The sequence below is a fragment of the Zalophus californianus genome, chromosome 4, assembly GCF_009762305.2.
Source record: "Zalophus californianus isolate mZalCal1 chromosome 4, mZalCal1.pri.v2, whole genome shotgun sequence".
Classification (NCBI taxonomy): Eukaryota; Metazoa; Chordata; class Mammalia; order Carnivora; family Otariidae; genus Zalophus; species Zalophus californianus.
The window spans coordinates 70,062,255-70,088,007 of record NC_045598.1 but is presented as its reverse complement, the minus strand read 5'-3'; the positions used below and the strand labels follow the sequence as shown (position 1 = coordinate 70,088,007).

Here is a 25,753-nt window from a genome sequence, read left to right as displayed (position 1 = left end):
ATATTTCTTAGAGATATTGGTTATATACCAACCTTTTGAATCAGGTAGGAGAAAAATTAGATAATCAGAAAGTAGAACTAATATTTGTGGCTGATGTGATTGTTTTATAAAGAATCGGCTTATATAATTAGTAAAATATAATGGATAATTATATAAGACATTAGGTTGTTTACTATATGCAGCAAATATTTTAATTTGTTTGCTACAGTATATATTACTGGAATATATATTTGGAAATTTTGCAGATTTGTAACAATAAAAACCCAATAAAAACAAAACAAAGGCATAATAGAACCCTGATTACATATAGGCTATCTTCTAATGTATTGTTCAATATTCTGTTATTATATAGGGTGATGTGGTAAATATAGCCCTTGGAATTAAAATGGAAAATCTGTGTTTTGGGCTACTTCCCAAATCCTAGGTACCCGAAGACATTTGACTTCCATTTATTAGAGACTGTGTGCTTTTTATATCAAGAAGAGAAAACTTTGGATTCTGATGGCTTCTTTACTTTAACTTAGAAATCTTTGCACATGTCTTTATGAAAGTAGACATTCTTTATTGCAAGTGGTATTACAGTGCTTCTGTTTCACAAATTAATAAAATTGGTTTCAACCCATTCATTTGCTCTTTGTTACTTTTGAGGAAAATTTTAGATTAAATTTCTTAATGTTTCTCCCCCCAAACAGATCATTGATAACTGGAAGTATCATAAAACAAAAGTGGCTTCATATTGGCTCATAAAATTGGACTCTGTAAAACAACGGAAAGTGAGTAATGCCAACAAATAGGTTTGCCCTTTGGGGTTATGTATTAAGATCATTAAGCCATATTCATAATCAAACTATGTTCATGTTTATTTGTTTACTCGTTTCTTTACCAAATATTTATTACACAGCTACTATGTTTCAGGTACTGTTCTAGGTTCTGAGATTAAAAAAATGAATTTAAGAAAAGCCCCATCGTCTCATAGAGCTTATATTTTAGTTACAGTGTTTGATAATAAACAATATGTACTAGAATGTAGGGTAGTTTTAAGTACCAGGAAGAAAAATAAATGAGGGTGAAAAATAGGGAGATGGTAACCTTAGAGCAGAGAGGGAATAGTGCTGTGCAGATCCCTGCAAGTACGATGTATCAGGAGGTGGGGAGAGCAGTTACCGAGGCCCTGAGTCACAAGTCAGCTTGATGTGTGCACAAGGCACAGAAAGCATTTCATTCCCTCATGTATGGGATAGTTGGCCTTTGGCGTTGAAGAATGAAGTGGTGAACACTGAAGTGGGGTACATGGGCAGGGGTCAGATCACAGCTTCAGAGGCTGTATAAACACCATGGGTTTTATTCCAAGTGATGGGAAGTTGCTGGAAAATTTTGAGCAGAAGAGTTATGTGGTCTGGTTTACAATTTAAAGGATCACGAGAGCTTAGAGAATAGAACTGGGGGAGAGGGAATGTAGCAGAATAGAAGTAGAGAGCAACTAGGAGGTTTTTAGAGTGATGGAGGCAAGAGCTAATGGTTGCTTAGCTAGGGTGGTAAATGAATGGGCAGAGACTGGGGAAAAGCAGGGGTTTCCAGCCATTATTACTATTGTTTCCTTTTACTTTGATTTTGGTTTTGGACTTGTTAAGGCTGATATATTGATTAGACATCCAATTGAAGGTATTGAGTATGTAGTTGTATATATGAGTTTTTCAGTTCAGAGCTAAGGTTGTGTATGGAGATAGAAAATTTAAGAGTCAACCAGGATATTTAAACTGGTGGGACTGGATGATTACCTCGGGAGTGAGTGTGGTCAGAAAAGAGAAGAGCTTCAGGAACTGAGACCTGCGTCACTTCTACATGTAGAAACCAGAGATGGGTGTGTGTGTGTGTGTGTGTGTGTGTGTGTGTGTGTGTGTGTGTGTGTGTGTTGGGGGAAGGCAGTTAATTTAAGGGGACTGAGAAGGAGCAGCCAGTGAGGCATGAAAAACCATGAGAACTGGGTGTCTCTGAAACCAAATTAGGAAATTATTTTAAGGACAGAGTGATCAGTGGAGTCGGTTGTGGCTGCTAGGAGCTGTATGATGAGCAGGAAGACTTGACTGCTATTTTTGGCAATGTGGAAGTTAGTAGTTACCTAATCATAACAATTCTGGGGAATGGTAGGGAGTAAAACTTGAGTGGAGTTAGTTCCAAAGGATGAAAGGCCCAGAGAAAAAAAGCCCAGCCAGCACAGGCACTTTTTCAAGGAGTTTTGCTGTAGAGGAAAGGGAAAATACGGTAGCTGAGAGCGATGTGGGTTAATGACAAGGTTTTGTTTGTTTTGTTTTGTTTTTAAGATGAAGATATTTGCAGTTGTTTGTGTGCTGATGAAAATGATCTAGAAGACAGGATTGGCACAGGAAAGAGAGGTGATAGAAAATCCTTGTGTAAGTAAGCTGGGACGGTTTGTCCTAACCAGGAGCATTTGTTCTAGCAGGAGGGAAGGCAGGGTCTGGCATCGTGGAGGGAAGGTGTAAAGGTCTTCTTCTGATGGGGAGGGGCTTTTAGGGATTGAAGGAGACGGTAAAATGTATGTGATAGTCATCTTGGACAGGAGAGGGGGGTGGCCAGCAGCCTGAGCAGCCCATCAAGTGCATTGCAACATCATTTTGGAGGAGGTATATTATTTTAGTAGCTTTAATGAAGTTGTATTCCTTCAGGAATGCAAGCTATCATTTCCTCTTCTAAGATTTATTGCTAATAAGCTGAAAGTTGACACTGATCAAATGATGACTTTTAAAGTATATACTTTTATCTGAGTGAAGTAAACTCACAATTTCGCATTAACACATTCAACAAATAATTACTTGGTGCTCTGCCACGTGCCAAACACCAGGCTGCCATCGAGGAGGGTATAGCAAAGCTGGGACAGAGGTAGACTGAAAACATACTATAAGTCCTGAATACATGTTTGCCAAGTCACTGACTGTGGCCTTGATTGATTAAAATAAGGACTTATTAGAATTGGAACCCTAAATTTCCTCAAGTCCATGTACTTTTTGTAATCTAGAAGGTGGAAGACTGTAGGTAAGTTGCTAATTAAAATAAAATAGTCCAGAAACAGATTAAAGTGTTTATAAGACATTAATACATGATAAATGTGACATTTTAAAGCAGTGGAGAAAAAGATAATTTTCCTCCTAAATGATACTAAAGCAATTGGCTACCTATTTGTAAGAAAATTAAGTTGGAGTTTTATCTCTCGCTATATGCAAAAATAAATTACAGGTGGATTATAGCTTTATATGTAAAAAAAGAAAATATTAAAAGTTTAAAAGGAAAGGATATGTTTGTAATCTTAGAATGGGGGAAACCACTTCTTAAGAAAGACCTCAAACCCAGAAGACTTAAAAGAAAATATTGACAGATTTGATTACATGAAAACTTTAAAACAAATTAAAAAGCAACAGCTGTGAAGAGAATGGGGGAAGGGGTATTGAGGAAGATAGATATTTGCCACACATAAAACACAAAGTAACACCAATAAACCAAAACCTCCTACAAATCAACCAGCAAAAGACAAACTATCCTATAAATATTAATAAATAAAATGGCAAAGTACATAAAAGGGCCATGAAAAGACAATTTATGGATCTTCAAATAGCCAATTAACATGTAAATAGATCCTGGCCTCACTAGTGATGAAAGAAAAGCAAGTAAAAACCGTCATATTGGCAAAAATTAATAAGAGATAATATCAGTGATGGAAATAGTATGGATAAAAGAGCCTTTGCTATACTGTTAGAGGGAGAATACATTGGTACAACTCTTTAGAACAGTGATTTGCAGTATCTATTAACATGACAAATGTTCATAACCTTATGACTCAGCAAAATTACTTTCAGCATTCTATCCTACAGAACAACTGTCTGAGTATATGATAGATTGACATACATGAGCATTCACTGCAGTGGTATTTGTGAAAGCAAAACATCTGAAGCAGCCTAAATGCCTTATCAATAGATTGATGATTAAATAAATTATAGTGCATCCACATTATTCAGTTGCATTAAATTGAATACTATGCTGGAATCATAGATCTTAACCTGAGAGATAGCACAGGATTATGACTTGTAACATATGAAACAAGCATACATTAGTAAAATTAGCCAAACTTCACTAATCATGAGTGAAGGATACAATCAGTAAGCCATCACCAGGAGGCCATGAGCACATCAGCTCTCAGGTGTCCCTTTTCAAATGTCCAGAGGCATTCTGGGTTCAGAGTGATAAGTGCCAACTATGTGTGGATCACCTTAGTACAGCGGGAGCCTTCCAGATTTGGGTGGCCTTCATTTTCCTTCTCCATTAGTCACCCATGTAGTCTTTGTCACTAACTTCCATTCTCTAGCCAGCTGAAATAAAAAGATTGATTGGCTATGAATGTGGTCTGATAGAACTCTCTACAAAGATGGCCATATTCTTTATTTGTGATGTCCAATACAGTGATCACTAGACACATGTGGCCACTGAGTGAGCATTTGAAATGTGGCTATTGTGACTGAGGAACTAAACTTTTAATTTTCATTAATTTAAATTTAAAAAGCCAAATATGTCTAGTGGCTACTGTAGTTGACAGTGTGGAGCTAGGCAGACCAGGGGTGGCCTTCTAAATATGTTCTTAGGTAAGAACTTTCTCATTTATCTTCTCGCTGGAAAACTTCATTAGAGGGTTTGCAAGAATGTCCAGTAAGGTCATCATTGCCATGGGCATTGAAGGCATCGAAGAAGCAATGCCTCTGTCAACTTTATCCCTTCTATATGCCAGCCAAAAAGGAGATCAAGATAGTAAATTAAACAAACATGTCATGTCGTACAATAATATGTGTTGTCCTATTTTAAATGACTTATGTGTATATACTATTTTATTAAAATACTATTTTATTAAATACTACTTATTAAAATACTATTAAAAAATTAAAAATGACTTATGTGTATGTACTATTCAAAAAAAATTTTTTTTTAATTTTTGCAAATTAGGTACCAAGTTGTTAAGATGTTGTTTTTCTATAGGGTAGGTAGACTTACTGAGCCAGGGAAATGAAAGTGGTGACATTTGGTGTCATTTTTCTTTTTGTTTTTGTATATTTCTCTATATTTCTTTCATGTTAAAATAATCTTTTTAAAAATGGCAGAATGACAGGGAGACACAGGCGTTCCTGTGAAGCCTGTCTGGACTCCCCGCCCCTCCAATCAGATGTTAACTTTCCTTATTCTAAATCCTCATGGTATTTTGTACTTATTTGTACTTATGATCTGCCTTGAGAGGTTTTTGTACTAATTTTTTTCCACTTCTCTAAAACCAGGGGCTTGTCTTACTTTGTAGTCACCTGTAAGAGGATTTCTATAAACATTTATTAAGTTGATTCAATTCTAGACTCTTTTATGAACTCTTGTCAATGGCAGGCCAGCTTCTTTCTGCTTCCATTTTTCTTCACTAGTGATGTATGTTTATTTGAACAGCAACAACAAATTAAGACACTGTCATTCTAGTTTTTTACATGCGGTTTGAGAAGGTCTGATGAACACTGTATGGGATGATCAGATGATGTGTGTGCATAGTTATATTTGTGAATTGGAAGAAACTGTTTCATGTTTTAGGCTTGTTATGCTTCAATTTGGTTTATAAATTTTGAGTAAAATTAAACAATTGCTTATAAATTTACTTGCAAGTACTTTTGCCAGTATCTATTTCTCCTCTACTGATTTACTCTAAGAATATTTGGAGTGAGTTATGTTTGTGTAATCCTTTCCTCCACATCTCCATGTTTATCCTACACTGTTACGTTATAGGAATAGAAGCACCAGTGTGAAGGGGCATGGTGTTTAGTACAACTTATATACCTAGTTACCTTTTCTTTTAGCCCTTTTGTTGCTTCTTCCATTTTGGCATAAACCAAAAGTACTATATATCCTCTGTCTTTGTAAAAATTAGTAGTAAGACATCCCATCTTCGATACAAAGCTTGTTAAGTTCCCATAGTTTAGACTACCCACGCAATTAAGTAAAACTTCTACGTAGGTAATTTAATAGACAGTTTGGTTTTTGGCAGAAATATCTGTAGCTTGAATTTTGACTCTCTAAGCAGTAAGGGCTGATCTTAACTAGAGCAAGTTTATCCTGCCAAGTTGCGGACTTTCCCCGAGGCCCTAAAAGCTGACTAAGGGATGGTAGGCTGGGCTACGATGAGAAAGGGAAAGCCCAGAATTTACACACTTGCAACTTATTTGTGGCGATTTTCTTGCTGTGGTTATGATCACTGCATTTCCTTTTCTTCCCTCAACCATTTTGTTCTTTAAGACCATGTTCCAAAACAGACTCTAATTTCTCAGATATATGGTAGAAGGTGGGACGCTCCTAGGAAAAGGAACAGAAGGCAGCTTTCAGCAGCATTCATTGTGCGATGGCATTCCTCCCCTTTTAAGCAAAGGTCAGTGAAGAGCTCTCACCCATGAGTAATTATCTGAATAATAAGGAAATTAATTTCTGGAAAACTTTCCCGTTATGTAAAATTAACACTGCCAAGTTTATAGGTTCTTTCACCCATGCTCACAAAAAGAAGCATAACAAATACACACATCATGAATGCAAATCATCAGGCCAGCCAGTAGTAGAGGTCTTGAGCTCTGACATAAACAAAGAGTTTTTAATTGGGAGTTTTTTTGTTTGTTTTTTTTTTTACATTTTGTTCGTTTAATCAGTAGCACTAGAATGAATTAAGTGAAATACTTAAAATTTAGCCCAGATAGGATAAGTATAGAGATATATTGTGAAAATAATCATTGAGACAAAGTTAAATATGTTTGTCTGATTTCTATGTGTGTATATATATTATGTCATAATATATATAAATATTTTTTTTCTCTACCTCTTCCCAGTCTTGTTTATTTCAGATAAAATCAGAGGTAAAGTGGGATCAGAGAATGACTGACTGAAATATTTTTTCTTGCAACATGAGAGCCAATATAATAATGAGTTGAAAAGTGCATTGAAAAAACTTTTTAAAAGCTATATATATGTTTATATGTTAATATTAAATAGTGCAAAGAGGTACTAGACTTGTAGTCACATGGATTTGAGTTCACTACTGCCTCTGCCCTTTACTTGGGGCAGGTAACTTCTCAGAACTTCTTTGAGATTTGTAACATTAAGTATTGGAGTGTTCTTGTGAAGAAGTGAGACATCATATGGGAGGGTACTCTTGCCCTGGAAGGTACGAAATGCAGGATTTCTTTCCTACTAAGGCTAGGTAAAGCTGAATTTATAAATTAGGCACAGTAAGAGATTAACAACAATAACTGATAATGAAATAGAACAATTATAACAATATGTGGTAATAAAAGTTATGAAAATATGGGTCTCTCTCAAAATATCATCTTGTACTGTACTCACCCTTCTTCTTCGTGTGATGATGTGAGATGATTAAATGCCCACGTGATGAGATGAAGTGAAGCGAAGGATGCAGCATTAGGAGGTGACTGTTGATCTGACAATAGGTCAGGAGGATCATTTACTTCTGGACAGTGGTTGACCTTGGGTAACTGAAACCGTAGAAAGTGAATCCGCAGAGAAGGGGAGGATACTGTACTAAGAATTCTTCATATGTAGAATTATTTTATGTAGAATATGTAGAAATGAGGTGTAAAAAATTGTTTGTTGGGTTGTAATATATTAACCATTTATTTGACTATCGCTGTGCTATTGCTTATTATAAAGCCAAAACAGCATCCAAGAAAACAGAAAGAAACCTAGAATGTGGGTCAGCTGTGGAATGTAGAATTAGATATTATAAAAAGTTACCTATTTAGAAGGCCAAAGACCTAACTAATTTACTAATTAGTTAGTCTAATCTAGATGTGGATTAGTCAGATCTATCCTTCTTTTGGCTGGGATGATAGTAATCATTGGAAGGCTGTGTCAGTTCAGTCTCCTGGTGAGCAGACGTAAGATAGAATTAGAAGTGAAAGAGATTTATAAAAGAAAATACCCAAGAAAGATAAAAGAGAGAGGGAGAGTTCAAGTGGATAGGAAGAGCCTTCAGACTGCAATTTGGGTCTGACAGTGGTGAAGGGAGGGCAGGAGGGTTGGGGAGGAAGGTCAGACTAGTGAAGTTCTGAGAGAGCCGCCTCGTAGGGCTGATGGGGCACCAGATCAAAGGTTGCCTGTTAGAGGGATCATGCTAGGTGGAAAGAAGCCCTCTCTGGTCTCCCATCCATGCTCAATCCTTTGGTTGGGAGCAGAGGAGAGTGTAAGCTTGAATGTTGCAGTGGATCCTGAATGAGGAGGCTGTCAGTTAGTTAACTGCACTCTTGAAAGCAGAGTGAGTCAAATGGCATGCCACAAAGGCTGTATGTGATACAATTTAACTTGACAAACATTTATTGGTTGCCATTTTGTGCAAGAACTATGCTAAGCACATTGGAGATTTTGGGAGTTGTTCATTCATTCATTTAGTTATTTGCTCATTCTAACTTGCATTCAACAATATTAATTGGAGGACTACCATGTCTCAAGCACTATTCTAGGTGCGGAATGCCTAAAACTCTCATTGAAATCTCTTAATTCCATTTATAGACCATTGTTGAAATATGTATCTCCCTTTTTCTGTTCCAGGATCAAAGCATGTGCTGGTTGCTCATTAAAATGTTATAAAACTCTAAGATTAGAACCCACACACACAAACTCTTTCACATGCCCTATTTCAAATTTTCCTTAATGGATGTAAACTTTAAAGGTCAAGGATGAGGGAATTAAATACTGAAAAGAATCCTCACCAGGTGAAAATGGAAACAGCTAATCTTATTTAATATCATGTTGTGGTAACTCTACACTTGCATAATTTAGCTTTCTGCCAAGAATGCAGCCGCTTTATATAATTTATAAGGAATAGATGTGAAGTATGAAAACACTGCAGTGTTGGTGGACTGTGAAGAATGCCGAATTTGCTGAGAAGCTTATTCTCTGATGTGATATCTAGGCGTAAACTAAGATTGGAGGATGAAGAGAAATACATAGTGATATTAATCTTCTACTATATTTGCATTTATTTGGGGGTTCTAAGAGATCTTTGTTGATCAAGTGTTTCTTCTCTAAATAGCCATTTCTTTTTAATACCTCCTGTAGTTGCTTCTGCATGCATTTTGATGTTATTATTTTCCATCTCTTTTTCATTTGGGCTGACGTAGATGTGTACAGAGTGTTCATTCTGCATCAGCAAAAACGCCTGTACCCTGTAGCCATGGCTGCTGCACACATCATTAGTACATGCAGTGATTTCAATGTTATTTCTAAACCTCCCTCACCTCATGCCATTATTTTAATTTAGAACCAACTGTTCAGCCATATGGAGCAGTTTGTCATTCAACATCTGTATGTTCTTGCAAAATATGAATTTGTGTACTTTATGCCTTTAAATGTGCTCTATTTCATATAGAAAAGACAAATCTTTTCATTTTATTCATGTTTTCATTGACTGAATCTCCCATTTATTTTTTTCCCTTGGAGAGCTTAATGTTGGATCAGGATGCTTTTAAAAGTCGCAATGTCAGGAAATGGATACCTGTGTTCTATAACTTAGCCTCACTTGAGTCCGCAGATAAACACAAAGGGCACCTTGCTCACCATTTGTTTTTGTGTTTCACAAATTAGTCATCTTCCATCCATTTTGTTCTAACCCCAAAGCACCCAGATACCCAAAATAGCATTACAAATGAACGAGCATTAATTCACCTCTTTCCAGTCTGATTTCTTGCCTGTCTGCTCTCTGCCTTACTAAAATTATTCAGTGGATGTTTTGCTAAAGGTGCAGTCAGTGTCCCCCCATCTGTATAGCCTTTTAAGCAGATTAGACCCTTTGCCCTGGCCCTGATGGAGGGGGTGCCTGGTGACCCCACCCATTTTCCCAAGTATTACTTGACTAGAGGCGAATCTGAATCTAAGAAGTGACAATTTGATTCTTTTCTAGGGTTTGCTGTTGACACCTGGATAGATCAAATGAATTGTGAGGCAGTGTTGGGTAGTGCTTAGGAGCAGAGAGGTCTACACAGCTGTCCATTTACCAGCTGTGTAATCTTGGCAAAGTTACTTATCTGCTCCATACCTGAGCTTTCTCATCCATAAAATGAGACCCAAAAATGTCCTCAAAACCAAAAAATTTTCATAACCACTAGGCAGCACAACCTAACTTACCTGAATTCATTTGGTGACAATGACCTGACAGGAAGTTATGTGTTATTTTTGTCTTGTCTGTTGGTTTTCATATTCACATATTTTCTTGCAGAAATAGTAATGTGTATGATTATGGAATCTAGCCTCAAGATCTTTTGAAAGGGAACTGTGGACCAATTTGTATCTACCTTGTGTTTTTTTTCTGAGGATTACATGAATTGCTATATGTAAAAGTGTTTAGAACAGTCCCTGGTCCATAGTGAGGTCCGTAGTAAGCCCTCAGTAAATGTTAGCTCTGATTTTTACCTCGGATGCATAGTTTTCACTTTGCTGCAAGGAACAGTTTCACTAAAATAAACACCTGCTGAGCCTTGGGGACATGATAAGTTTTTTACCAAGATGGGCATAATACCTCTCTTTATGTGGATAACAGTCTAATATTAAATAGGAAATTAAAATAAAGCAAGCTAATTATTAATAGGGAGGAACGGGGGCTGAAGGGATCATGGGTCAGTGGCAGGGAAAGGTCTCCCTGTATAGGTTCGCCAGGTGAATAGATAAGGGAAGACACTCCCAAGCAGAGGAAGGAGTGTATGTGAATGCTCAGAGGGGAAACGAGGGAGTCAGGTTCTAGTACCCTTGGTTTGCATGCCCTCATGCCCTCCAAATTATAGATCTCTCTAACCCATTCCTTTCCCCAGGACCAGGGAGCTTGCCTCCTTTAAAATTGAAGGCAAAGAGAAGCAAAGGAGAATGTATGTTCCCCATGAGCTGCTCAGGAAGAGAAGGGGCAGGTTCCTGGGTTGCCTAGACCATGCTAGTCTCACAATTCTGGAAGATCACTCAGGCAGAGATGCTTGTGTTCCAAGAGTCCTAGAATATTTTATTATCTCTCCATGTTGGAGGAAACATCAGGAGTAGAGCAGAAGCTTCTCCACCCCTAACTCCCTGGCTGCTTTCAGAAGTTGCTTTTGTCATGTGTGGGTGGGCTAGAATATTACATCAACATGGTTTTAAAATTCCCTCTAAACTAAGAATAAAACATGTACAGAGTAGTGGCCAAGAGAGTCTCCACTAAGTAAAGTACCTGGTATAGTGCTTAGTATAGAGCAGGCAGGCAATAACACATTAGTTGCCCTTCTCTTTGGTTCTTATGCATCATATACATTTTACCATAAAATGTATTCAAAAGAAACTAATAGATTAAACTAATAGATTAAATGAAAATTGTGAAAAATAAAAGGTATGCATTCAGGCCCAAGAGGCATATCAGTATTATTGTGAATAATTCATATTAAAGTTTAAAAAAAAATCCTTCTTACTGTTGAAGAATTTATCTGTAGTAACAAGCTCTTCCAGGACAATTTTTTTCCCAAGCAGCTTTATTGCAGATTGCATTCTCTCTCCTTCTCTGCCCCCTCATCTGACATGCCCCTGACCTGCTGTGGGGGTTACAGTACTGTTCCCACTTCATGGTGAAGGAAGCGGGAACAGGAAGGGAAGGCCTGAGGCTGCTCACACCATTTCTCATGAGAAGCTGGAGTTGACATTCTTCTCTAAATAAAATGATATTTTGAAAATTATTTACTGAACTGATTTTAAACGGATGTTTATTCTACATTTGCCTTATCAGAAATAACTAGTATCACTTTTTAAAATATGGCTGTTAAATAGAGACAAATTAAATTCTTCTTTTATCTGCTTCCAATTCTCTATACATTTGTCCCAATTGAGAGAAATCTGTCTTCCTTCAGCCTTTATATTTGCAAGCTTCTTTCTCTCCTCATCACTCACTCACATATTTATAGGCAGTTCCTTCAATTAGGTACATAAAATAAAAAGCAAAAACCTCGGTAGAGCATACAACTGTCAGGGTTGTGAGTTCGAGCCCCATGTTGGATGTAGAGATTACTTAAAAAAAAAAAAAGGTAAAAATCTACTTTGGTGAACTGAAATTTGAATAACTATATTTGTTGGTGCTTACTTTTTTTAAGAGTTTTCATTGGAAATACCTGCATTGCATAAATATTAAATACATGTGAATTGGACAAAGCCACTTTTTGTGTTTACAATTTTTTTAGAACCTCTAGGATTTCAGTTGTTCAGAATTAGATTAATCATAGTCCTTATTTCATGATAATCTCTCATTATTGGTAAGTCTTTGGCCTGCTTTTATTTAGTGTTTTTAAAGTTAATTTTACCATTTATGACCCCAACATCCAAAACAAAAGTTATGTTCCTGGCAATGACCTATTATTATCTAACCAAATGACTCTCCTCCATCTCCCTGGACCTCCTCCCAATGTCTCAGGTAGCCATTTTCTTAAATTCAGGATTCACTAGTTCCTTTTGTTCTTTATAAATTCTTATTATGTCTATGCTTCTTCCCCATTTGTATTTTAAATTTAGTTGTTTTTACTTCTATTAAAAAGGTTTCATACTATATATAATCTCAGGTTTGCATTTTTAAGAAATTTACTATTATATTACTAGGATGCTCTGTGTTTTGTGCATTGTTGTATTTCATTCATTTTGATTACTATATAATAGTTCAAGGGAATGAGTGTACCAGTTTATTTGTTCACTCTCCCACTGAAGGACAATTAGGTCGTTCCCAGGTGTTTGCAATTGTGAACAGCTGTTAGAACATTCTTGTACATGAGTCTTGTTTTTAACCCCTGAGTTTCTCTTAGGAATAAAATTGCTGGGTTATAGGGTATACGAATTTTTAACTTTAGGAGATAATGCCAAGCTATTTTTGAGTGACTACACCAATTGGTACTCCCACCAATAATGTCTAAGAGACCCTGCATAACCCTAGCTCTCCAGCATTTAGTATTGTCAGACTTTTAATTTTTGTCAGTTAAATGGGCATGAAGTGATATCTTATTATAGTTTTAATATTTATGTCTTATATATATTGGGCAAATTTATTTTCTCTTTTGTGAAATTCCAGATCATGTATTTTTGTCCATTTTTTTCCCTAAGTCATTAGTGTTTGGGTTAGCAATTTATTAGGCAATTATTAGGTATTTCTGATATTAATCTTTTGTTGTAGGTATATGTTTTAAATATATTTTCCCAGCTTGTAACTTGATCTTTTATTTTTCTTAAGGTATCTTTTGATGTCCAGAAGTTCTTAATTTTAATATAATCAATCTATTAATATTTTATGGTCCATACTTTTTTATGACTTAATCTTTTTCTAACCTAAGGACTAAAAGATATTCACCAATACTTTTCACTAAGATATTTAATGGCTTATTTTTTAAGCTTAAGGCCCCAATCCCTCTAGAGTTGATTTTTGTTAATTGAGTGAGTGAGGATTTAACTTTACTTTCTTAATAAAACTTACTATTTTTCAGTCCCCATTTATTGATTTAATTTAGATTTAACTTAAATTTAAATTTTAAACTTAATCTTTTCTTACTCCAATGCTCTGACTTGCCACCTATGTCATACACTAGAGTGTCATAAATGCATGGACCTATTTCTGAGATTTTTACTCTGTGCTGTTATTGAGCGAATGAGTGTGTGTAGGTGTGTGTATGTATTTATCTTTGAATTATATATATTCATCTTTGAATTTTAGACACACACTTAAACACTTAGATCTTGAAATAACTTTGGTTTTTCCACTAGGTTTTGGACATAGTAAAAACAAGTATTCGTACAATTCTTCCACGTATCTGGAAGGTACCTGATGTCGAGGAAGTAAGTTTATATCGGATTTTCAACCGGGTTTTTAATCGCCTACTCTGGAGTCATGGCCAAGGACTGTGGAACTGTTTCTGTGATTCAGGGTAAGTTCTAAATTACCTCTTATTACTGTTACTTTCAACATTTTACTATTTAGTTATATAGGAAGCCCAATAAAAATGGTTGAATTTCTATAATGATCTGTTAAATTATGGATTTTTTTTTTTTTTTACTATATACAGTTTTTTGGATTTGGCTATAATTTATAGCAGTTAAGCTGATTTAGATGAGATAATGAATATGAACCCAACACCTAACTAATTTGAATTCAGTGGAAAGAAGGTAGTTTTTAATTTAGTTTTATTTAAATTCAATTAATTAACATATAGTGTATTATTTGTTTCAGAGGTAGAGTTCAGTGATTCATCAGTTTCACGTAACACACGGTGCTCGTTACATCAAGTGCCCTCCTTAATGCCCATCACCCAGTTACCCTATCCTCCCACCCCGCTCCACTCCAGCAACCCTCAGTTTCTTTCCTATAGTTAAGAATCTCTTATGGTTTGTCTCCCTCTCCGATTTCATCTTATTTTATTTTTCCCTCCCTTCCCCTATGATCCTCTGTTTTGTTTCTTAAATTCCACATATGAGTGAAATCATATAATTGTCTTTCTCTGATTGACTTATTTCACTTAGCATAATACCCTCTAGTTCCATCCACGTCATTGCAAATGGCAAAATTTAATTTTTTTATGGCTGTGTAATATTCCATCCATTGGATGTCTTTGCAGAAATATCTGTTCATATCTTTTGCCCATTTCTTGATTGGATTATTTGTTCTGTGGGTGTTGAGTTTGATAAGTTCTTTATAGATTTTGGATACTAGCCCTTTATCTGATATGTCATTTGCGAATATCTTCTTCCATTCTGTCGCTTGTCTTTTGGTTTTGTTGACTGTTTCCTTTGCTGTGCAAAAGCTTTTTATCTTGATGAAATCCCAATAGTTCATTTTTGCCCTTTCTTCTCTTGCCTTTGTGATGTTTCTAGGAAGAATTTGCTGTGGCTGAGGTCGGAGAGGTTGCTGCCTGTGTTCTCCTCTAGGATTTTGATGGGTTCCTGTCTCACATTTAGGTCTTTCATCCATTTTGAGTCTATTTGTGTGTGTGGTGTAAGGCAATGGTCTAGTTTCATTCTTCTGCATGTGGCTGTCCAATTTTCCCAACACCATTTGTTGAAGAGACTGTCTTTTTTCCATTGGACATTCTTTCCTGCTTTGTCGAAGATTAGTTGACCATAGAGTTGAGGGTCCATTTCTGGGCTGTCTATTCTGTTCCATTGATCTATGTTGAAGAGACTGTCTTTCTTCCATTGGATATTCTTTCCTGTTTGTCAAAGATTAGTTGACCATAGAGGGTCATTTCTGTGTTCTCTATTCTGTTCCACTGATCTATGTGTCTGTTTTTGTGCCAGTACCATACTGTCTTGATGATTACAGCTTTGTAATAGAGCTTGAAGTCCAGAATTGTGATGCCACAGCTTTGGTTTTTCTTTTTCAACATTCCTTTGGCTATTTGGGGTCTTTTCAAGTTCCATACAAATTTTAGGATTATTTGTTTCAGCTCTGTGAAAAATGTTGATGGTATTTTGATATGCATTGCATTGAATGTATAGATTGCTCTGGGTAGCATAGACATTTTCACAATATTTGTTCTTCCATTCCATGAGCATGGACCATTTTTCCATTTCTTTGTGTCTTCCTCAATTTCTTTCATAAGTGTTCTTTAGCTTTCAGAGTACTGATCGTTTACGTCTTTGGTTAGGTTTATTCTTAGGTATCTTATGGTGTTTGGTGCAATTGTAAATGGGATCATTTCCTTAATTTCTCTTTCTTCTGCTTCATTGTTAGTGTATAGGAATGCAACTGATTTCTATGCATTGATTTTATATCCTGTGACTTTGCTGAATTCCTGTATGAGTTCTATCAATTTTGGGGTTGGAGTCTTTTGGGTTTTCCACATAGAGCATCATGTTGTCTGTGAAGAGTAAGAGTTTGACTTCTTTGCTAATTTGGATGCCTTTGATATTCTTTTTGTTGTCTGATTGTTGAGGCTAGGACTTCTAGTACTATGTTGAACAACAGTGGTGAAAGTGGACATTCCTTTTGTGTTCCTGACCCTAGGGGAATAGTTCTCTGTTTTTCCCATTAAGAATGATATTCGCTGTGGGCTTTTCATATATGGCTTTTATGATATTGATGTATGTTCCCTCTGTCCCTACACTGTGGAGAGTTTTAATCAAGAAAGGATGCTGTATTTTGTCAGATACTTTTTCTGCATCTTTTGAGAGGATCATATGGTTCTTGTCCTTTCTTTTATTAATGTAGTATATCACATTGATTGATTTGTGGATGTTGAACCACCCTTGCAGCCCAGGAATAAATCCCACTTGGTCGTGGTGAATAATCCTTTTAAAGTACTGTTGGATCCTACTGGCTAGTATCTTGGTGAGAATTTTGGCATCCATGTTCATCAGGGATTTTGGTCTGTAATTCTCCTTTTTGGTGGGGTCTTTGTCTGGTTTTGGGATCAAAGTAATCCTGGCCACATAGAATGAGTTTGGAAGTTTTCCTTCCATTTCTGTTTTTTGAAACAGCTTCAGAAGAATAGGTATTAATTCTTTAAATGTTTGGTAGAATTCCCCTGGGAAGCCATCTGCCCTGGACTCTTATTTGGTGGGGGATTTTTGATTACTGCTTCAGTTTCTTTGGTGGTTATGGGTTTGTTCAGTTTTTCTATTTCTTCCTGGTTCAGTTCTGGTAGTTTATATGTTTCTAGGAATGCATCCATTTCTTCCAGATTGCCTAATTTGTTCGCATATAGACGATCATAATATATTTGTATAATTGTTTGTATTTCTTTGGTGCTGGTTGTGATCTCTCCTTTTTCATTTGTGATTTTATTAATTTGGGTCCTTTCTCTTTTCTTTTTGATAAGTCTGGCTAGGGTTTTATTGATCTTATTAATTCTTTCAAAGAACCAGCTCAGTTTCGCTGATCTGTTCTACTGTTCTTTTGGTTTCTGTTTCATTGATTTCTGCTCTAATCTTTATTATTTCTCTTCTCCTGCTGGGTTTAGCCTTTATTTGCTGTTCTTTTTTCCAACTCCATTGGGTGTAATTTTACCTTGTGTATTTGAGATTTTTCTTGTTTCTTGAGAAAGGCCTGTATTGCTATATACTTCCTTCCTGGGACTTCCTTTGCTGCATCCCAAAGGTTCTGAACTTTTGTGTTTTCATTTTCATTTGCTTCCATGAATTTTTAAAATTTTTCTTAATTTCCTGGTTGACCCATCTATTCTTTAGTAGGATGCTCTACTCGAGAATTGTATTACATCACAAATCAGGTCTCAACTGGTACCAAAAGATTGGGATTATTCCCTGCATATTCTCAGACCATGATGCTTTAAAACTTGAACTCAATCACAAGAGAAATTTTGGAAGAAATGCAAATACATGGAGGTTAAAGAGCATAAAGAGTAAGTGGGTCAACCAGGAAATTAAAGAAAAATTTAAGAAGTGCTCTACTCGAGAAGAATGTGTATTCTGTTGCTTTAGGATGGAATGTTCTGAATATATCTGTGAAGTCTGTCTGGTTCAGTGTGTCATTCAAAGCCCTTGTTTCCTTGTTGATCTTCTGCTTAGATGATCTGTCCATTGCTGTGAGTGGGGTGTTAAAGTCCCTTACTATTATTGTATTATTATCAATGTGTTTCTTTAATTTTGTTTTTAGTTGGTTTATATAATTGGCTGCTCCAAGTTAGGGGCATAAATATTTACAATTGTTAGATCTTCTTGTTGGATAGACCCTTTAATTATGATATAGTGTCCTTCATTTCTTACTACAGTCTTTGGTTTAAAATCTAATTTGTCTGATATAAGGATTACTACCCCAGCTTTCTTTTGATGCCCATTAGCATGGTAAATGGTTCTCCACCCCCTCACTTTTGATCTGGGGGTGTCTTTGGGTCCAAAATGACTCTCTTGTAGACAGCATATCAATGGATCTTGTTGTTGTTGTTTTTTTTTTTATCCAATCTGATATCCTGTGTCTTTCAGTTGGAGCTTTCAGTCCATTTCCATTCAGAGGAATTATTGAAAGATATAAATTTGGTGCCATTGTATTACCTGTAAAGTTACTGTTTCTGTAGGTTGTCTCTGTTCCTTTCTGGTCTTTGTTAGTTTTGGGCTCTCTTTGATCAAAGGATCCCCTTTAATATTTCTTGCAGGGCTGGTTTAGTGATCACAAATTCTTTATTTTCTGTTTGTCCTGGAAGCTCTTTATCTCTCCTTCCATTCTGAATGACAACCTTGCTGGATAAAGTATTCTTGGCTAAATATTTTTCTCATTTAGCGCCTTAAATATATTATACCCATCCTTTCTGGCCTGCCAAGTCTCTGTGGACAGGTCTGCTGCCAGCCTTATGTTTCTACCCTTGCAGGTTAAGGACCTTTTGTCTCGAGCTGGTTTCAGGATTTTCTCTTTATCTCTGAAATTTTCAAGCTTCACTATTATATATTGGGGTATTGACCTATTTTTATTGATTTTAATGGGGGTTCTCTGTGCCTCCTGGACTTGAATGCTTGTTTCCTTCCCCAGATTAGGGAAATTCTCAGCTATACTTTGTTCAAATAAACCTGCCCCCCTTTCCTCATCTTCTGGCACCCTTATTATTCGAATATTATTGTGCTTTATGGTATCACTGATTTCTCAAAGTCTCCCCTCATGATCCAGTAGTTATTTTTCTCTCTTTTTTACTTTCCATCATTTTGTCTTCTAAATCACTGACCCTCTCTTTTGCTTCATTTACCCAGCAGTTAGAGCCTCCATTTTTTTACTGCATGTCAGTAATAGCATTTTTAATTTTGGCCCGATTAGATTTTAGTTCTTTTATTTCTGCAGTAAGAGATTCTCTAGTGTCTTTCATGCTTTTTTCAAGGCCAGCCAGTATCTTTATAATCGTTTTGAATTCTAGTTCCAACATCTTACTTATATCTGTATTGATTAAATCTATTGCACAGTACTACCTCTGGCTCTTTCTTTTGCTGTGAATTTCTCCTTCTAGTCATTTTGTCCAGAAAAGAAAGGAGGAAAGAAAGAGAAAGAAAAAAAGAAAAAAGAAAAAACCCCCAGCAAAAACAGCAATAATAATATCAACAACAACAGCAATACCAACAACATGTGCAGGGAGTGGTTCTGGTGTATGCTGTGTACACTCTGCTGTTGTGTTTTGCCTGTTCTTTCCCACTGGTCCTTCCTCCACATAGTTCCTCCTTGCTTGTAGTGGGGAGTGTTTGTTCCTTTAAGTAGGTATGCTTTGATTTGTTTGTGAAGTTAAGCTGGAAGCTGATGTTGTTCAGCTTTCTTTAATCAGTAGACTTGGTAGATGGAGGGGTTTGTGTTGGTCTTCTGAGGGAGAGGCCTGCTGTGCTGGTTCACAAGCTGACTTGCTCTCCTAAAGATACGCCTGCCAGGTCAGAGGGGAGGGGTTTAGTGTAGGGGACTCCAGCCTCCACTAGAGGCGCTGTGTTTCTCTCTGGAATCTGTGCTGGTGGGTGCAAGGAGGGAGGGATGGTGCAAGAAGTAGAATATGGCATCACCTCACCCTTTTGTCTCTGGGGAGCAGAACTCCCAACAGCTCCTGCTCAGCTGGCCCTTTTACAAAATGTCCTGTGACCGGGCCCTTGTCAGTTCCCTGCCCTAATCTGTCTGTGCCTGGGTCGTTGGCACGCCCAGAGCCACAGATCTCCTGTATTTTATCTCTGGCCAGAGGCCGGGATTCAAAACTCCAAGTTTTAAAGGGCCTAGTAATGTGCGCGCCTGCTCAGTGGGGAGGCTCTGGGTGTGTCAAGCACCGACCCGTTCCTTAAAAGCCGTCACACAGTAGGCAGTCAGAGGCTAGAGTTTATTGTAATGCTCAGTGAAAAGCTGGATACAGGTTATCAGCCATCCGCACTCGACTCAGTCCCCTACTCTCCCTTCTCCCAGAAAAGCCATTGCAGAGGCTTGAATCTATTGTGGCCGACAGCAAAAAGCAGAGGTCATGTTACCCATAATCTGCTCCAGTCTGCACTTCGCTCTGTCACTCCTAGCAAAGGAGTTGATTGGCGCCACACAGAGGTTTAAGCCTATTGTGGTTCACACCAAAAAGTTAAGAGGTTGGCGCCACACAGAGGTTTAAGCCTATTGTGGTTCACACCAAAAAGTTAAGAGGTTTTCTGCCCTATGTGTGCCCCTCTGACGCTGCTGCTGAGCTCCACTCAAAGGCATCCCAGCTGGTCTCTGTCTCTGGAAAGGACAAATATGCTCCTCCAAATGCCCTCCAGGAAGTGGAGCAGTCCCTCCCCGAGCAACCCAGGGACCCACGCATCACCGTTTATTGTGAGGTTACAAACCGCTGCAATCTTTCCAACTTTCTCCCTCTTCCTGACTTTGCTCCTCCGACGGGGCTTCCTCCTCTTCCAGCTGGTTGCTTCCCATTCCCCCAATCCAGGGCTCTGAAACTTGCCTCTGCCAAATTCTCTGCCTTCAACTCTGCAGGTTGTTTCTGTACTCCTCTGATCCTAGTTGCTCAAAATACTTAAAGGTTGATCTAGTTGTATTCAAAGGACAAGGCAAGTTCAGGGTCCCCCTACTATTCCGCCATCTTGGAACTCCCCCCCCCCCCCGCCCCCGCCAGTGCCAAGGAAGTCTTAATGAAAAATCTCCATAACAAATCAGTATCCTTAAGGTTCTTCTGCTCTTGCCTTCATGTAACAGACTTCCAAAACATGGCTACACTTCTGCTCTTCTCCAAAATTTCAATCCTGCCAAAGCTGTTGTGACTCATTGTCACTTTAGCCTTAAGATATTTAAAACCAAACATTCAGCACCTCCCTTTCACTCAGAAATAGCTTCCTTTCTGGCCTTCCTTTAATCCCATTGTTATCCTCCCAGTCATGCAGGTTTGGTATCTCAGGGTCATCTGTATCTTTCTTCTTCCCAGTCTGTATTCAGTGGTTTGCTAAATCCTGTTAGTTTTTCTGTCACATTCCCACTGTGGCTACTTTAGATTCTTTTTCATTGTTCTTAGCAATTACCCAGTACTTTCTACTGTGTTAAATACTTCTGGAGAGACAAAGTTGATTTTGACACAGATCCTGCCCGCAAAACTCTTAAATATGATAATAACTAAAGCTATACTACTTACTATGTGCCAGGCGTTGAGTATGTATATTGAGTGATTTAATCCTCATAACAACACTTTGAAGCAAGTTCTATGTTTTATCTCCATTTTGTAGGCGAGGAAACTGAGGCATAGATAGGCACTAACAACCTAGTGCAACTGGGATTTGGACTGAGGGAGCCTGGCCCCAGAGTTTGTGGTGTGAACCATTAAGTTCTAATGCTTCTAGTAGATAAAATTTTATATATATATATATATATATATATATATATATATATATATACATATAGATAGATAGATAGATAGATTATATAAAAGAGACCTAGATAAAGTATTACAGGATTTCAGATAGGAGGAACCTTTTGGTAGAAGGGCTAGGTAAAATTAATAGATTTCTAGACATTTTTGTCTCCAGTTTTTTGTTTCCCATATCTGTCCTACTGTCAGGGTCATTTCCTAAAATCTATCGTGATTTCCCTCATTTATCATTAAAGTCCAGACTTCTTAGCTAGAGACACAACACTCTCTAACATGCTGGTTCTTTCTTACTTCTCTAATCTCTCTTAATACTCCAAATGATCTCCAAATGTCCTCCATTTAAATATTCTAGTCCTCTAGTACCAATTTATTCATACCATTTTCAGACTTATTCTCACTACTATCATGTTCCTCAGTAGCCATTTACTTTTCTTTCTTTCTTTCTTTTTTTTAAGGATTTTATTTATTTATTTATTTATTTGACAGAGAGTATAAGCAGGAGGAGCAGCAGAGGAAGAGGGAGAAGCAGGCTCCCTGCTGAGCAAGGAGCCCGACGTGGGGCTCGATCCCAGGACCCCGGGATCATGACCTGAGCCAAAGGCAGATGCTTAACTGACTGAGCCACCCAGGCGTCCCCTCAGTAGCCATTTAAAAACAGGAAGAATTTATAAGGTGCTCTGGGTTGTAGTAAAATCTGAGAGTAATCTTGACTATAAATTATTTTCTACAGAGACTTAAGTGGAACATTTGAACTATGTTCCGTGGCCCATTAGTTGATGGTTCTCTGTAGAAGTTCTCTCAATCTAGACTCATAATTGGAATTTTGTTTCTGTTTGTTGGTCCATAGGTTGTGATATGAAAATGTTGGGGTTCAGAGTCAACGGCCAAGAAAGAATACTTGAGATGTCTTCGATGTATAAAGATGGTTTTATTAAAGCACGGGGACACGGCCCATGGGCAGAAAGGCTGCCCTGGTACCGTGAGGAGCAGTTAATTATATACTATGGAGCTGGGGGAAAATCCAAGGGGATTTTCATATGCTAAAGAAGACTCATAGGATCCTGGAGACCTAGCTATTGTCAAGCTAAGGTTGTTTTTCCCTCTAGCAAAGCATTAATGTTAAGACAGTTGGGAGTTCCTGGAGGAAGGTCATACTCTGCTTGCCTCAAGTATTTGTCAATGGGCTGCAGGTTATAAGGACATTTAATTTTATCTACATTTCCTTCTGCCTTTGTTCTCCACATCAGTTAGAATACTAGCTATTCTTCAGCAGGGAAAACAGATAGTCTGCTACTGAAATCGGTGCTGGTAGTTTTGAGTGCATGAGGTAATCTCCAACTCCAGACCCTAAAGATGCCCATAAAGTGGTTCTTCTTTGCCTCTGGGACTCCTCTTCCGTGAACTATTTTGGTAATATATTCTAATTGATTCAGAATCTTTTTCTCTTGTTCTTTGAACAATACTCCCCTTAAATTTCTCTGGTGGTATCTATTACTACTAGTATTGATAATGAGAGTTAATAGCATTTGACTTACTAAATGCCTGATACTACTTTACATATTAAATATTCTTATAATTTCCACTTTAATATTTTGAGTAAATTATTATTGTTATTATTCTCATTGTACAGATGAGGAAATCAAAGCATAGAGAGAACATAATTTGCCCAAGTTCTTATAGTAACTAGGTGACCTGGGATTTAAACCCAGGTTGTCTGACTCAAGAGCAGCATTCCCAGTGGTTGACAGGCTTGCTTGATTTAAGTCCCATAGCCTTAGCCAAATCCCCAGCCCCCTTGCACCTGGGCAAACAGAGCAGGAGTAGCTTTGAGTCCAATTTGACCTCCACTCTCCATCCATTTCTTTAAAACCTTGGTGGTCTTAGAAGAGTTTAACACTGGATTTTATTTTGTAGCCTTACAAATGGGTTTCTTAGGCTTCCTCAATTTAATTAAGTCAGAGTGTTGTGTGTGTTTGATTCCCAGTTTGGACCCAGAATAGGTCTATTAATCCTTTGAATCATGTCTAGTCAATGAATACTCCTTTAACCTTTGGTCTAACAGCCTAGTAGTCAAGGTAAAAGTCTACTCTTAACTCACTTCTAAAGGAATGATTTTAATAAAAGGCACAACTGTCTTTCACAGTTAGGTGTAAAATCTTGGAAAAATATAATCCAAATAACTCTGGGCCACCTTGATTCTTGCCTCTGCCTGTCAAGACCCCAATAACAAAACAAAATAAATAAACCACTCCTTGTCCACATCCAGAAACATCAAAGAATATTGTAGATCTTTGTGGTATGTTTCCCTAGAGTTGGCCCAGGGGTTTTTAACCAATATATCAAATAGAACACACCCTTATCCCTCTTTCTTGCTGTTTCAGGCTGCTGAAGCCCATGCTCAGTGACCCTTGTTATCACATGGAAACTTTTCTTGTTATCACATGATGCTCTACATTCTGAATGTGTTCTCTGCAGGAGACAGCTCTTGGAATTTTCATGAATAAAATTATCCGCCATGTTTTACTGGGATATAGGAAGCTTAGGTGTTATGGGATTCAAACTCAGTCCTGAGAGCTCAGGAAATGTGGCTGAAGGACGTTAACATTTCAGCTGAGACTTGTAGGAAGAGGAAGAATAGTTTTCCAGGTAAAACAAAGAGGAGAAGGCAGGAGGTAAATGGGAGAAGAAATATATTATTTGGAAAAGTCCTGTCTCCACTCAAAACTATGATATGTGAACCCCAAAGAAGAGAATCTGTTTGGACCCTTTAGCCAAAGGCATTTTCCAGTGGAAGTTTGTCATGGAAAAGCTTTTTTTTAGAATCTTTGGGCAAGAAGAAATGGTAAGGAATATTCTAAGCAGTCCACTTCTAAACTTACTATCCTACTTAAAATTGTATGCATCATACAGAGTAAAAATGACCTGAATCTTACTGTTCCCATATCACTTTCAATTGAATGTTATTGTTAGTACTTTCCAGCTCATTGTTCCTGTGTATCCAGTTGGTATAGTCCAGTTTTTGTTGGTTTTGTTTTGCTTTGTTTTGTTTTTACTTTCCTTTCTCCTTTCTGCTACTTAACTTTGGTCCACTCAGTCATCCGTTCAGACTTCTACCAGAGAAGGAGAAAGAAATGAATCAGTTTTACTTTTTTAGATAACTGCTTTATTAAATGTTTCGATGAGAAAGTTGGTGAAAAATATTGGATTGCTAGATAATGCAAGGCTTTTTGAGTTTCTGGATTTCATTAATAACAACTCCCCTTTGTTGCCACAGGTATTTAGTATTCTGTATCTTATTGTTATATTACTAAAAAGTGTCATTTAAAGTTGTTTCCTGTTAAACATCTCTGAGGATTAGGGAGTACCAAACAGAACTTCTTAACCACTTAATTTTTCTTTTTGAATTCTGTTTTTTTGAATTTAGATTCAGAAAGAAGGCAGATAAGACCTTGAGTTCTTTGATAAAGGCACTGGTATTGTAAATTATTTCTAGATCCTTTCACCTTCTTAAAAATTTTTGTGTTATTATTGAAAATTGAGATACTGTAGTGTTACAGAGGCATTGCACATTTAGTTATGCCAGGTGGTGTGTAGGAGGTGAGGGACATAGTTCTAATACACTCAGTTTGAAGGATGGGTTTCCTTTGTGCAGAAAAAGTTAACCGGGTACCAAATGAAGCAAGTCCTGTTCATTTTCTTTTTTTCTTTATGAGGAGTTCTGGTGTGCTGACACTTAAATATGAATTAATAGATTAGAATGTGGTCTTTGGCTAGAGGTGATGAACATACACACCAAAAATTGGTAAAGGACTTTGGTCCATATATTTATTTTAAATATTTAAGGAAGAATGAGAGAATGAGAAGCCAAAGCTGGTCAGATTATAACTTACCTAGTATTCAGAATGTTATATCAAATTAGAGTGTGATAGAAGCTCTTTTATCTTTCTTCCATTTTATTTGTTTTTTTCTTACCTCTCTCCTCCAAATCAGAAAAAAAAAATGACCATGATGTGTGTAACTTGATAGTGGATCTTATCAAATGGCTCCAAAGGATCAAAATAAAAATACATCCAAATTGAGAGGAGAGGATGTAGCAATGTTCAGAATTTCAGTGGAGAGGAAAGTACTAACCAGACAGTCATAACACAGGATGTTTTCCTGTATGTATTTGTATTTATATGAAATTTTTATTTCTCTGGACCTAAACATGTAGGGCTTTGAAATTAGGAAATACTAATTATAAACACATGCCCTAATTAATTTGTATTCTCCAGTACTTTTCTTGATCAAATTAAGTTGGTTATACATACACACACGTATAGGTATATATGGATATATGCAAACACATATGTATTATAGCCAGTTTTTCTTATATTTAGTATTAA

General features: G+C 37.1%; 1 protein-coding gene across 13 annotated transcripts in view; it reads left to right on the top strand.

Annotated features, from left to right (window-relative positions):
- The window catches only part of TTLL7 (tubulin tyrosine ligase like 7), a 151,443-nt gene that overhangs the window by 107,924 nt on the left and 17,766 nt on the right, over positions 1-25,753 (top strand). For 11 of the 13 annotated variants that reach the window (XR_003516795.2, XR_004820044.1, XM_027575269.2 and 8 more), the window contains 2 exons: positions 693-773; positions 13,834-13,994. Coding sequence is in view for 11 of the 13 variants with exons in the window: in XM_027575269.2 (XP_027431070.1) it covers positions 693-773; positions 13,834-13,994 (242 nt within the window). In the remaining 2 variants the exon portion in view is untranslated. Of the gene's footprint in view, positions 1-692; positions 774-2,321; positions 2,412-13,833; positions 13,999-25,753 lie in introns of those variants that run through there. The other 2 variants (XM_027575291.2, XM_027575284.2) reach the window with 2 other exon arrangements.